This window comes from Oryzias melastigma, linkage group LG17, assembly GCF_002922805.2.
Source record: "Oryzias melastigma strain HK-1 linkage group LG17, ASM292280v2, whole genome shotgun sequence".
Lineage (NCBI taxonomy): Eukaryota > Metazoa > Chordata > Actinopteri > Beloniformes > Adrianichthyidae > Oryzias > Oryzias melastigma.
Window position 1 is genome coordinate 27,122,912 of NC_050528.1, and position 14,821 is coordinate 27,137,732.

The following is a 14,821-nucleotide window of genomic DNA, read 5'->3' on the forward strand; positions in this document are numbered from 1 at the left end:
ATCACAGCGAGTCCTTGTTGAGGAACCTGGAAGTGCAAGGCCAAATAGTGACATCATGTTTAAAAAAAAGGCTGGTAGAAACAGCTGCCAACTTCTGCAGAGAAAAGCAAACTTTATCCGTTCTGTTGTCATTCGGATATGTTCTCTGTTGCCGGAGGAAATCAGCAGATCTTCCTCCTTTCAGAAACACAGAGAACCTTCTCTGAAGGATTTTAGAGCCATATTGTTGGGCCATGGTTACTCAAAACCGTTACCAAAGTTCAGATTTTTACTACACTCCACTCATTATCTGGCTGATATTGTCTGTCATGTTGATTATAGACAATTAACATTACAAGTATTAGTTTAATTTTCCCTATATATGTCCTCCATCATGAGAAAAATGCCACAAGAACATCCAGAATATCATTTTCATTTAAGTGGGTTTTAAATATGGACACGATGCTCAGATTATTAAAAAGTAGGAACAGTCAGAACAAAAATACTCTCTTTTTTTTCTTTTAATGCTGTTAGTCACGCAGAAGTGCTTCAGGCCATGAAAGGCTGCTTTCCTGCAATAGGATTCTATTTCCCTTATGTGTTGTTCTCAGCTTCTCAAACCCTCGATTACCTCGTTTTCGGCCACCATTTTGTTTGTTGACATAATTTTAAGGGGGCGGGGTGTCGGGCAGGAGTCTCAGGCACAGCGTTCTGATGTTTCAGTGAATAAAAGCTGCTTCTTGAAAATGTCTTCCTGTCGTTGGCAGCTGTGACGCCCGCTGACAACCTGCAGGACCTGCAAGAGAGAGAAGACAAACCTGCCGTCAACAGTCAGTAACTCTCAGGGGAGCTAAAGTTCTGCATGAACCAAGAGGACTTCCTAAACACAGGTACTAAAAGTTTGTTTTTATCCAGAAATGATGAACAGGAATAATGAAATAATGAAACACTATAATATACATTTTGACTTGTTTTGAGTTTGAACAGATGTGAATGCTTTAAACTGCTTTAAAACCAAAACGCAAATGGTATTATAGACGCAACTTTTGATATACAGTAAATTGTAATGTTTTTTTTATTTTAATTTATTCAGGCTATATTTACCATTTTAATTTCATTTTATTAAGTGTTTGAAAGTGTTTAAATCTGTTAATATTCTGTCCCTGTAACCTGCTGTCTGAGACAGATGCTAATCAGCACAGCTGGAAATCAAGTCAGAGACAGAAATTCTACTCCCTACAGAGCAAACAGAGCTGGAGAGTGTCAGGCAAACTAAGGGAAGAGAAGTACTTTGAACTTCTCTTCATTTTTTTCTTTAGTTTATTTGACAGGGACCATTTACAGGAGCATTAATCAAAGAAAAGTACTTTGTACCAGACTATAGCTCTAAGAGCTAACTACTATCTGTAAGAATTACCAATTAGCATAAAAAATACAATGTGATTACAAAAAAATATATATTATTTTATAAGAAAAAGCAAGGTAGATTGAAAAAAGTACTGTAAAAAATTATAACGTACTATTTATAAATTGGAGCTTCTTTCTTACTAAAAATTGAACAAAGTACTTAATCACAGGTGGAAAAAATATGACATTTTGGGTATCATCCTCTCTGTCTAGATCTAAGTGAATTTGTTTTTTTATATATATAATGATTCTATTGAACAATATTTGAACAACAATGATTTTTTTCTATCATTTTATTTTTAGTAGTTCATTTTTTTCCATTTTAGTAACAGACCACGGATAATCCGTGATCTGCACCGATCACTGGTCACGGTTCAGCACACTCTGTACCGCGGACCCCTTCACCCCCATGGCGTGCATTCAAATCAATTTTCCGATCAAACAGCACGCGATGCGCGTCCACTGTCTTTATTTTAACATACGTCAAAGTCGCTGCCTGATGGATGTCTAAAAATGTGTCTAAAAACAACGGCCACCTCTTCTAATAAATATTCCTCAATTATCAAATTTATGATGTAATATATGTGTGTTTTGAAGTACCTTTATATATGTTTTATTAAAAATGTATGTTGTAAAACTTTTCAAGAAACTTTAATTTAGTTATTTTTCCTTTTTACTGATCCAAACTATAACTCTAAATCTATGACACAATTAGAACCGTGACTTTTGTGATCGGTTACACCCCTAGTTTTAGTTATTTAGAAGCAAATCAGCCTTTTGCCAACAGTAGTCTATTTAAGTGTACAAGTATATTTAATCTATCCTAAAAGTGAAGCAGAATACTTTTACGTTACTCTTTTGTACGATCTATATATTGTAAATTTCAAATCTTTAGTCTTAAGAAGTATTCAGTTATACTGCCTACACTACACATACATGTTCTATGGTATACTTGCATAGAAGTATACTTATTGAAAAAAACTTCAGGTGTACTATGTGTTGCTAAGGGAAACTTTAAAACTGTTTCCACATCCAGCTAAGTGCTTTGCAGATTTAAAATATCTTTATTTTTGTAATATTATTTCAGAGAATTTCTCTATTTATTGACAGAGGGAAACTAAAAATGTTTTGTAGCTGACTGGCAGGTATTTGTATCTCTCAAATGAGGAACAAAACATAGTAGTTTAACATGAGACAGTTTACAGTCATCTTTTCAATTATAAAAACAGAAGAAAGCATATCATAAAGAGGCTTTTTAAAGTTTGAGTCTCAGTGGTCACACACCTGAGTGCATGAGGTTGTTCACAGCATTTTACCCATCGCCTGGGGGGCAGTGAGCTGCAGTCACAGCCTCGTCCCATGACAGAGTGGGATTATCTTCATAATCCCACAAAATGTTGCCTGCTTCTACATTTTTGCTTTTTTTTCACATAGGGCAAACGATTGGTCGGCCAAATGGGTCTTTAATATTTTTTTTTTACAGTTCTGCTTTGTAAAACACGTGGCTTTTTGGCTCAGCATGCCAAAAAAAGCTGAGCAGCATCCTGAGTAAAGGAAAGTAACATAAAAAATGAAGTAATGCAGTTAAAATAAGTTATAACTTAAATAGAATCATAAGAGTGAGTTTTGTTTTTTTTTTGCCTGGCCTACGATATTTTTAGATGTTTAATCACTCTGACATAAATGCAGTACTTTACACAGAAGAACTCTACGCATATTTCACATTTGTAACCCTCTTAGGTTAACAGCTGTTGGAGTCTACTTAAAGTGCTTTTTGAAGAACTCCTTTGTGGTATTTATTGGAGCACATAAATAGGTTTAATTCTCCATTTCAGAACCAAGAGTTTACACAAACCATTAGATCTGATCTAATGTTCATCCCCCTTGGCGTGGGCTCACTGTTGATCCCGTCCAGTCTGACTGACCTAATTTTCCGTCTCATCTCTTTAGTAAACGCTGAGGAACTTTAAGGTCTGATTGAGATGTGAAGAGACTTTTGCTGCGCTTTTTTGAGCGAGCCAATCCTGTGAAGGAAATTCAATTGGACAGTTGTATTGTAAAGGTGAGCCTCTTTTGAAGACCCACTCTCATCATCTATTGTAAAAATCATAGCAGTATTCTTTTAATTTTGATGATGACATTTTTAGCCAAAATCAAAAAACCTGTCATTTTCAGGGACATAGTTTCTGCGTTCATCACAAATTCGTCTTTGAGTTGTTTACAGTCTTTCCGACTATCTTACAGCCCCTCACAACCCCAACCAACCTAGCATTACCGGTGCAACAAAAAATAGCGAACAATATCAGAGCTATCTAGTCGTACAATTTAGTTTCACATTCCAGGAAAACAAAGACGTGCATGAATCTATTACCCAGTTAGCACCCAGCTAGCTACATTTTCTATATGCAGAAGTCTATCCGTTGCACCACAAGGCCCTTCCGGTCTTCGCCCACTTAAGACAGTCATTTGCAAACAGTAAAACTCACAAGAATTTTGATTTTTCTCAACAATTGAGAGCTTCTCCCGACTGGATTACAGTGCCAAATATAAATAAATAAATAAAAAACACTGTCACATGCAACACTGTATAATCATACATTGTTTTCATTAAAGACAAAGGAAAATGTCAATGCTACATGATGGAGTGACAGACACGCTTTGGAGTCATTCTCTCTGTTTGATTGTTTTTATTTTATGTCATTTGTTGGAAACAGGAAAAGATGAGAAGTGAGCGAGTTTTATTGAGGGTTGTCATGGGATGCTGCAACCAAAATTGCTGTTAACAGTTCGTTTGAATTACTGGAGGAAATAAAGTGTCTGGAATTGGTGAGGTAAACTGCCGGTATGTAAAACAGGAAAGGAAGAAAACATTTGTAGTCTTCTGCTAAATCCTGATCCTTAACGTGTCTTTTTCTTTTCATTTTTATTTTAAACACTAAAGTGAATGTTTTCATTATGATAAACATTTTAAGTGCGATATTAACACTCTAAGACGTTATTATTGTTGTTTAAGTCCAAAAACATACTCTGACCGTAAAATGCTTTAGCGAAAGTGACGCGACACTCACATAGCTACGATAAAGGATGTTTTAGTGGAAGTAACATGTGGTTTGCGCTTGCGGGGTGAGCGGTGCAGCAGATAGACTTCCACTTACAGAAAATGAAGCTAGCACCAGCTAGCGAAGAATCTTTTTAAAACTGCATTTTTTTTGTTTTGTTTTTTTTTTGGTCTGGTCCTAACACACAACAATTTGAATAAAAATACTCATAAATGCAACTTTATAATTAATTTCCTCAAAAACTCATCTTAAAAACAACAAAAACACATTTTTTTTACGAAAGTGGGTCTTTAATCAACAACATCACAAATAGAAAAAGATGGAGTTACAATCAGCCTCCAGACTCTGACAGTGGAGATCCACCTCCCTTATCTGACCCAGGAAAAGACAAAAACTAACATCAAAGCCATTTTTAAATTGTAACATTTAAATTACTTTTATTTTCCACATAATTTCCGCAAATATCATAATGTTAAGTCATGTCTGCTGGCATACGGATGTACAGTTTTTTTGTCAAAAGAACATAACATATGGCCAAGATCTGCTAATGTCAGTCTGCCTGTGGAGAAGGCGACAGCTCAGTGTCTTCTGGTCTCACAGCTGAGGGCCTGTCATTGCCAACATGAGCAGCTGCTACAAACCTCGCTCAGTCATTATTTATATCTCAGTGTTCACACCTAGATTTTAATACTTCACCCCGGTCTCAGATTTAAACACTGCTTTCGTCACCTTTGTGGTAAAAATGTATACATATGTATAAACTTGCAAGCATTACTAATCAAACATTAGTTTAATTTGTTTTGGGTTTTTTTTCCTAGAATTTAGAACTTTCCATACTTCCCTAAAACAAATATAGATTGCGGCTACCCCAACACTGAAAGGAGCATTCTGCATAGTTTTACAGCAAAAAGAATTAAAAAAAAAGTCAAACTCAGCTATGCCAATTGTTCCTAACTGAGTAAATATTACATCCACAAAAGACGGCTCTTGTAAAAACACATTTTTGTACAATTTAAAGACATCTGGTTCACAACTGTACAGCTGGAAAGCTCCGGTATTGCTCTGCTTTTTTGTTTCACCAGTAAAATTAGCTTGGGGTTGTGAGGGGCTGTTGACAAAGGGATGATGGGAAATGAGGGCAGGCTTACTCCTTCCCAACAATACCGCTCACAACTCGGGGAGTTTCATGAACTCCTGCCGCTCTGCAGAAAGTATGACTATGTCAGAATTCCTTCACTACTCACTATATAGTGCACAATGTAGTGTGATCGTCATTTTCTAGTACTGTCCGAAGTCTTGTGCACTACATTAGCGAATAGACCACAATGCATTGCGATTTAACATTTTTTTGTGTAAAAAGTGTGTGTAAATGTATTTTTTAATAAACACATTTTCATAATCAGAACACAGTGGATTCATCAATAAATGTAAAATGTTTGTATTGATTTGATTTTTACGTTGTGAAATCAGTGACATCATACATTTATATAAAAAAAAAAGTAGTGAGTAAGGTATCTGAATTGCTTTTGTAATCCAGAGCACTAGATAGTCCCGCACTATACAGTTTTTAATAGTTAGGGATTAAGGTGAGAATTCAGACACCCTATGTCCTAGAAGATGACAGGTTTTTTTGATTTTGGCTAAAAGCAGCATAATCATGGTAAGAAGACCTCTGGGAACGAGTTTATGAAAGATGATTCAAGTAGGACTTAGACAAAAGACAAAGACTGAAGACAAAACTTAGTCAAAAAGTAGTACTTAAAGCTGAAGTCTTTGATTCATACAAGAGCGACCTCTTTTAGATTTAAATTTGATAAAAGAGCAGGACTGTCTTTCTCAACATAAAAGCCCTTACACCAAGGGTCTCAAACTGGCGGCCCGCAGGCCACTTGTGGCCCCCAAGTCAATATTTTGCAGTACCCGCCTTAATATGAAAGTTCAATGTCTACTTACCGATATCTGAAAGTTTTGTATTTGTGATGTTTCTGCTTGCTTTATTCCTAAAACTTGGCATTTGCTGGTGTTGGATCTGGTCGTCAAAAAAGTCCTTAGCAATAGTTGCTAGCATCGTTAGCTCCTGTCATTTCACAGGACACACAGAAGATATTGCTTAGTGCAAGCAATATCTTGTAATGTAGACATGAACAAATGTTCAATAAACTTGTTCAGACATAGACAATAGACCAAAGATTTAGACAGTGGATGCAAAAACATATTTTTGGCACAAATGGAACCCCATACTAAATATAAGTTGAGAACCTCGCCTTACATGTTTTAAGCAGGACGTAAAAAATCAATGTTTACAACAGAGATGAGGAGTGAAATGTGGTCACTTCAACTGTACAACAAAAGAGCAAAATGTGTGTTTTTGCTCTACCTGTTATCAGCCTCACAGTTGGTGCTCACACTCTAACCCACTTGTCTGTTTTTTCTCTCACTTGTTTCAGATTGGGTGCAAAGTGAACACCTGACCTGAGGTGGAGGCTGTTTTTTCCCCCCTGGTGGTACACCATTTTTATTTAACCCCCTCATTCTATCCATCCCCTCACTTTGTTTCATCTTTTATTCAGAAGTCACACACCTAGAACAGATCTTTAGAAATAACCCAACACAACCTAGCATAGTCTTGTCAGAACAGACGTCTAGTAATGATTTATCCTCGCAGTCACGTGATGCACAGGTACATGTGACTGCTGCCCCCCCACCACAAGCCCCAGCCCAGCCCTCCTTTGCGTCCCCTCGCTTCTCGCGCCATGAGGAGGGCCAGAGGCTCCGTCTCTCTGTGAATCTTGTCTCCACCTCGTGTCTTCATGCTTTGGGGGTCCCCTGGTGCTCCCGCCCTCTGTCGACCTCCCTGCACCTCTTGCCACCACGGCCGGCCACCCCAGTCGCCCTGTTGCCATGCCGACAGAGACACTGGCTCCAAACCTGCCAGATAGCAAGGCCACCGGCCCTGCCACGCCCTTCAGCTCCACAGTACCCCTCCGCATCCTCAACAAGGGCCCTGACTACTTCAGGAGACAGGTAAAAATCAATCCTTTAATGAATAAAAAGGATATCAATTGATGAAAACATGCACAATAAAGGCCACAGAGTATAACTGTTGATGCAATCATGTTTGTAAGCAGTAAAAGCTTGCTTTTAAAGAGTTAGATCCTTCCTGTTTGTGATTTGGCCTTGACATTTGACAATTGGAATGGTATTTTATGCACAAAATAATTTTTACTCTAAAAATAAATGTACAAAAAATGGGACGAATTATAGTTGTTTAATTACTTTCAGAAAAATATATCATTATGTAATCATTTTTTCATATTGTTAAATTTCTTCTTATATAGAAATAGTTAAATAATTCAATTTAAATGGATATTTTGGTAAAGCATTATGCATTGGAATGTGTTTTTTGTTTACTTATTTATTGATTAGTTTCATATTCTGTTACTCAGAAATAGTTTTAGTTGGTACGGTAAGAGACTGAAAACACTGAAACCAACCAAAACAAATTCTTTTGTATGTGACCATCAGGTGGACCCTAATCCAAAGCGCCTCAGTGCTGTTGAGAGACTAGAGGCTGATAAGGCCAAATATGTCAAGAGCCAGGAAGTGATCAATGCCAAGCAAGAGCCTATCAAGCCGCCCATCCTGGCCAAGCCTACAGGCCACGCCTTTTTGCTGAAGAGAAGCTCTGGGACCGTCGGGGGAGGAAACGGGGGAGGGACACCTTTCAAAGCTTCCAACAACAATGCAAAGTCAGACTCTTGTGCAACAAGCAGCGGCAGCAGCAAAAGGGAAAATCTAAATCTGGAGATCCTAAAGAACCTGCTGAACTCCTCGTCGGCCTCGGGAGCCGGATCCGAAGGGCTGGCGAGTGGATCCAAGAGCGCCGTACTGATGAGGTCATCAGGTGGAATAGCCAGGAGTTGGACGCCGTCTGGGTAATCTCAGCTGCTGTTTCCAAGTCTTTTCTTTTTAGTTCGACTTTAAAGTTTTTAATAGAATAATATGTTCTGAAATTTCAGTTAAACTAAAAGGAAATCCCAAATCATACCCATTTTTACCACGCACAAAAAGCAAATTTTCTCAGCCCATAAAACCAAGTAGTTCAATTAACCCTTGTGCTTTCTTCTGGGGTCCAGATGACCCCACCCTTATATTGATGTGTGATCCCTCCCATGACAAAGGTGGACAGGATTTTATGTCTGTCATGGACACCAGAGAAGAAAAAAAATCCTTGAAAAAAAAAAAGTTCAGCGCGCTTTCTTGTGGGGTCCAGATGACCCCACTTTTAATGTAAACATGTCTACGATGCACAAAGGTTTAAAACAAAGACATATACATAATAGATATTAAAGAAGTAAAGCTGCATTCCCAGTGATGTTGAGATCAGATACTAAAATGATCCAGGATAAATCCTGGTTTTGGAAAGATTCGCACTCAGTGAAACAACCAGATATAACTCTGTTAGTCTTGTTCAAGTACTCTTAACAGTATGGCAAACAAAATAGAAGACATCTTGATGAGTCATCATGTATAGAATCTATTTATGAGAGCTCCAGGAATATGTTGAGCTGCCTTAACTATGTATAGATCCTGATTTTCAGAATGCAGCTTTCATACCATGCTGTGGAGCAGCTGGTCAACACAGGCTTCACTGCTGGTACTGTTTGAATCTCTTAACGAAGAAGAAATCTCCAGTTTCCCAACCATTTTTGGTGTGGTAGCAGTATTAGATGGAGCTTGTATTCTTGATCTCTGAAGAGTTTTGACTATTTCTTGGTCTCTTTGTGTTAATGACCAAGTCTTTGATCAGATGGTCTAACTTGTGCTGCGGGCTGTTTCATCTGTGTCTTTCAACTGATAACTGTGTGTTGTCTGCAAATTTGAATAAGGAATATAAAGCGTAACACACTACAATCATAGTAAAGTCTTTGTGGACTTTCAGCGTAACGCCTGGTTCACACTGGCTGTAGAAGCGCCGCGAAACGGAGCCCGCTTCCATTCGGCGCACATGTTAACATATGGTGTGGTTCACACCAGGCGCGGAGTGCCGCGGTCCTTCACGGAAGGCTCCCGCCATCCAGTGGATCTTTTAGGCGTCTGCTCTATTTTGTGCGCGATCCGCGTCAACTCTGGCAGGAAGATACATCAAGACACATGACAAAATCCGGTTTATTTTCAAAATATAATCAATTTTTTACAAATAAAACACAGCAATTGACATATAGAATTATGTGTTTGTATCTAAACAGACTGTAGAGATGAAAATAAACATACAGTCACAACACACACATACACACAAAAAAACAGACAGAGATATACACTCAGATAAACTTAGTGGGCCGACTCTGAAGCGCGGGGGGGGGCTGACTTTTGGGTTGACAAAAAGAAAACGAGAGGCAGAGAGCAGTTCTTCCTAGCAGAAACATTGGTATATCCAAGATGGCAAGAGGAAAAAAAGCTCTGTCGATCATCGTGGAAAAGTGCGCGTCTGGTGTGAATTGCAGGAGACAGCGGACGCCACCCGCTATCCGCTCTGCAGCGCTTTTGCATCCAGTTGGAACCTAGCGTAAGGTTTATTTTTACTGAGCAATACAATCTCATTCACTTTGGTATCGTTAAAATGTTTTTGATCTTTCTAGAGAGTTATCAGTGTTTTGGGGAACCCAAGTTATAGCAATACTGATCTTTTTACATGAAAACGTGTAATGCCTTAGTCACAGCTGCCCTCACGGGTGGATACAGACTATATGCAAACAAAAAATTGTAATTTCTGTATGCAGGTGGCCCACTTGAAATTTTAAAATTATAGACCTCTCGCTGAGCCTGTAGATTGAAAATGTTGAAGCAATTTTTTTTCCACAGTCATCCTGCTGGTGACAAGTCTCAGCAAATACTTAAACTGCACACATGACTAAGTGAAGATAAGCAGAGGAAATGCTGACACATACAGATTTATAATTTTTTCAATACCCTTCGAATTCTGCGCACTGCGCAAGGGGCTCGTTAGTGCTGTTTGAGAGATAAGTGCTGGCTCATTGCGCATCTATTTGCGTGCAGCCTGATTGTTTAAAATGAGTAATTTAGACAATCGTAGCATAGTTTGTGTGGATATCCTACAGGCGTCCTATGGGAACTTAGGAATCCCATGCGCACTCTGTCCATGCAGCATTTCTGTGTGGTCACTATGGAGCCAGTACGCACACACTAGAGTGGGATGTACCTTGCACCCTCACAGCATACACAAGTACATCATAAGTGTGTGTAACTTACATTATCCTTACAAATACTTCACAATTCACTAGATGCTCAAAAATGGTACATTCCTTTTTTTCTTAAGGTGGCCACACAAGTCTCAAGGGAACTGCAAGATACCCATGCTTACTTAACATGCAACCACTCCTGTCTAGGCCCCTCCACGGGCCCCGACAACACAAAAACCCACAGCACCTATACAGCTCAACCCTACATACTGATGCCTGTGACTAAAGCCTTACACAGAGCCAGCAGAGGACAAGCCCTCAGCACTGCCCCTTAGATTTGACTATCTTCTCATTTTCAAAAAACGTACATCTAGAACTCAGCTGGACATTCATATTAGTGTGAAAAAAGTCCTCAGATAGCAACATACTTTCTCTTTGTGCTGCACAAATGTTCATTAACTTCATTCACATACTTGCCAGTTAGAGATAGGTCATATTTGGGATCAGACATGGATTATGTCAAAGTTATAGTTAAATTATCTTGCACATAAGTGGCTTATTTGTGGCAGCATCAGAAAAAGCATGGGAGTACTCAACCCCTTCTGCCTGTGAGCAGGATAGCTAAGAAATACTTTTTTTTCTGGATTTAACATATATGCAGAAATAATCGGAGTATCTTCAATTTTGATTGAACTGGTGAGAAAGATATTGTCAGAGTACTGATCCCTGTTTTAATCGTCTTGATGTTTCTTCTCCTAGGATGCCGTTAACCTACCGATCCACGATGACTCTCAACGAGCCCCCGCCAGACTCAGCCCCCAGCCCCAGCACCTCCCACTCCCTCAGATCCTTCCCCCACTCTCTGAAGGTCCCCCTGACCAACAGTTGGGGACGATGCAGCCCACAGCTAGGAGGAAACCTCAACCTCAGTAGGAGAGTCCAGGACGAGAGGGGATACGAAGGCATAGTCGTTGAACGTTCTCGTTCTCCACTACCGCCTCTGCTCTCCTCCCACTCGTCGTCCGACCTCCTCCGACTCTGCAACGGGAAACCGCTCCGCACCGCCCGATCCAGCAGCTCCTCGGCTCCTCCCCTTCCTCCAAAACCCAACCCTGCTTCTCTCCCTCCCCCTGCGCTCTCCTTGTCTCTGCCCCCGCCCCGGTCAGCGTTGTCCCAAGCCCCATGTGACAACAGCACCCCTCAGTCACTGCCCTGCCATCTCAGAGACCCTCCCGATGCCTCCGCCGATGCAAGCATGGAACTTGAACAAGGACCTAACGTGGCCCACCGCTCCTCTCTGCACAGATCGAAGTCCGACCTATCGGACCGCTATGCCCGAGCTGGGGCCGACGTGGAACGCTTTTTTAACTACTGCGGCCTCGATCCAGAGGAGCTGGAGGTGGTCGGTCTGGAGAACTTTGCACGAGCCAACTCGGACATCGTCAGCCTGAACTTTCGATCAGCTTCCATGATCTCATCGGACTGTGACCAGTCGCGGCGGTCCTCCAATGACGGCGTATCAGAGGCCGACGAGGCTGAGGACGAGGAAGAGGAAGCGGGCGAGCGCGTTCCTTACGGCATCTCAGCTGTCGAGCGAAACGCAAGAGTCATCAAATGGCTGTACAGCATCAAACAGGCGCGAGAGACTCAGAAAGTCTCACACGTTTAAGATTGGTACTTCTGTGGAGTGGAGGGTACTTGAAACCTCTGACAATCTGTCCTGAGTGTGTGGATCAAATGAAGGAACCACAGTTTTATGGCGCCAAATTGATGGTTCGTACAAACGGATACGTCATAGAAGGAAGAAAAAGAGGGACGAGAAGTAAAACAAAGTTCAAACCTGACTGGAGACGTTTGAAGATGTATCAAATGAAATCCCCCAAGTTTTACACAAAATGAGCAACAGAAACAAATGTAAATACAACCGTTTAAACAAGACAGACTAAACTATAAGTTGTTTCTCCAAGGAGGCAGAATTGGCAGGTCTTGTCAGTTTTTTTGAAACAACGGAAATGCCTGCAGTGCAGGCATTCAAGTACCCATGAAGCGAGCGGTTCAACCTGCTCCCCCTTAAGACACTTCGACTAGTCTGGCATTTCTGTCAAGGGCAGTTCTGTGTAGCCTGTTCTTTTATTTTTTTGTTTTGTCCTCCCGTTGTCTCATCTGTCAAGCGACTCAAACAGTCTTCATCTCGGAGGGCATGGTCGACCAGTCAGAGGAAATGAGAAAATATCAACGTCCCATGTAGCAAAAACACAAATCTAAGGTTCCTTGAGATGTGGAAGGTTGTTCCCACTTTCTAGCAGCTTGTCAAGCAAGTTGTGTAAAAATGCTGTTTCATGTTTGTTTTGCACAAAGTGGGACCAGGAGTTTTTTTTTTTTTTTTTTGCATAGTCAGCTGACCTGTAAAGTGCCAACTGGTTTTAGAGCGCAAGTTTGTGGTTCTGTGTCAAACCAATGAGCTGGGCTCCCATCTGCCTTGTAGCTTACGTCATAGCCACCTCTTCACCTATGTGTTGACTAGAACTATTGCTTTTGACCCGTGGTGGTGTTGCATTTTCTGCTGCATATTCCTACCCTTTTTTTAGTAGCTACTTCAGGGTTAACGTTTGAGCTTTTACAAAAAAAAGTCTAATATGTGGCTTAAGCACATAATTTATCTTTTCAAAAGTGTTGACCCCTCAGACGAGGAATTATTTCATAATTGAGAGCTTAGAAACTCTTAGACCTTCCAAACGTGCTGATGTACTTAAGTCATAAACGTCCTGTGTCAGCTCCGACTCCTCTTAAAGAACCCGTTCTGCTGTCTAGCTTCTGGTACTGTTCTCACAATGTGAACAACTGCACAAAAATATAGAAGTCAGCACCTGATTGAGGTCCAGTTCAGAGGAGCTCCATGAGGACTCAACACAGAATCACGAGCCAAGCTCTAAATTCATTTTGACATGAAAATGTTCCGCAGGACTCCTGGTCTTTATCTATGGGTGAAGAAAGAAGAACTTCTTGACTCCAAATGCAAATGTTTGTGGTTTTCATTGCAGTCCATCGAGCCGGCATTGATGCAGAGTTCACACCTCGCTTGTAGCTCATGTGACGACCAGCTAAGAAAGAGGATTTTTGACCTGTTAACCTGCACGCCATCACCAATGCTGATGCTAAGCAAAAAACAAAACTTCTGTAAGAAAAAAAATCAACAATAAAAGCAAAATGAATAAATGCTGCAGAGGCGTTGTATGTATTTTGTCTAAGTAACATCTGAAGAAGTTATTCACAGTTTCAAATATGGGAAGATGAGGGGGGATTGACTATTATTTTTGAAGACAGCTTTTTTGTGTTTATTTCTAAAAATCTGATATGAAAACGACAAAAGTAAAAATCTAAAAAAAAAATTTAACTTCCGACCTTAAAACACAACAGAAAAAGTAAATTATTGATTTCTGACAAAGTAATTTAGGCGTCCTGGAAGCATGAACTTTAGGAAAGAATTGTTGACTTTTGTAAGGTTGCAATCTGTTGCCCAACAACACAAAAAAAAGAAAAGTTTTTTTTTTTTTTTTTTTTTATTACTTGTCCTTTCCAGTAGTTGAGCAAACAGATCACAGCTGAAGTCCTCTTGTGTTGGACAGAATTTACTGTTACCATAGGGGTTTATGATTCTTCAGACACACAAGGAGTGTATTTGTATAAACCCCTTTTGTATTTGAGGCTAAACTTTATATTAGTTAGGTTTATACACATTTCTTATTGGATCAGACAAAAAAAAGAAGAGAAAAGGAGAGAGTGGAAGTCAGAGATGGGGGATAAGGGTATAAAAGAATGGGGGTTAACGTAGTTGTAGGATGATTAAGGAGTATGGAAGTAGAATCACAAAGCAACAGGTTGCTGGAGGTTTGTCTCATCATTAATGTCAGGTGTCAAAAGGGGTGGAGCCTGTCCACAACAAAAAAAATACAAATCAGCTGTCAAAATGTGTCAAATAAAAAGGGATTTAAGTAAGAACAGATATACCATTAGCAAAAAGTAGTTTATTTAACTATATTACAAATGTACTTAGTCTATACCAGGGGTCTGCAACGTGTGACTCTTTCTCTCCATGGTGGCTCTCTGGAAAGAAAAATAAATTAATAGTATTATATAAGTAAGGATGACTTAATTAGCATTTATTTAATTGAGTTA

General features: G+C 39.8%; 1 protein-coding gene across 2 annotated transcripts in view; it reads left to right on the forward strand.

Moving 5' to 3' along the window:
- fam110b (family with sequence similarity 110 member B) overlaps positions 1-13,866 on the forward strand; it is a 32,367-nt gene extending 18,501 nt beyond the window's left edge. Inside the window, exons 2-6 of one of the 2 annotated variants that reach the window (XM_024273216.2) lie at positions 747-869; positions 3,337-3,448; positions 6,893-7,469; positions 7,971-8,380; positions 11,405-13,866. In XM_024273216.2, coding sequence (XP_024128984.1) covers positions 7,347-7,469; positions 7,971-8,380; positions 11,405-12,314 — 1,443 coding nt within the window. In that variant the 5' untranslated portion in view covers positions 747-869; positions 3,337-3,448; positions 6,893-7,346 and the 3' untranslated portion in view covers positions 12,315-13,866. The remainder of the gene's footprint in view (positions 1-746; positions 870-3,336; positions 3,449-6,892; positions 7,470-7,970; positions 8,381-11,404) is intronic. The other variant, XM_024273214.2, reaches the window with a different exon arrangement.
- Positions 13,867-14,821: the final 955 nt, after the last annotated feature.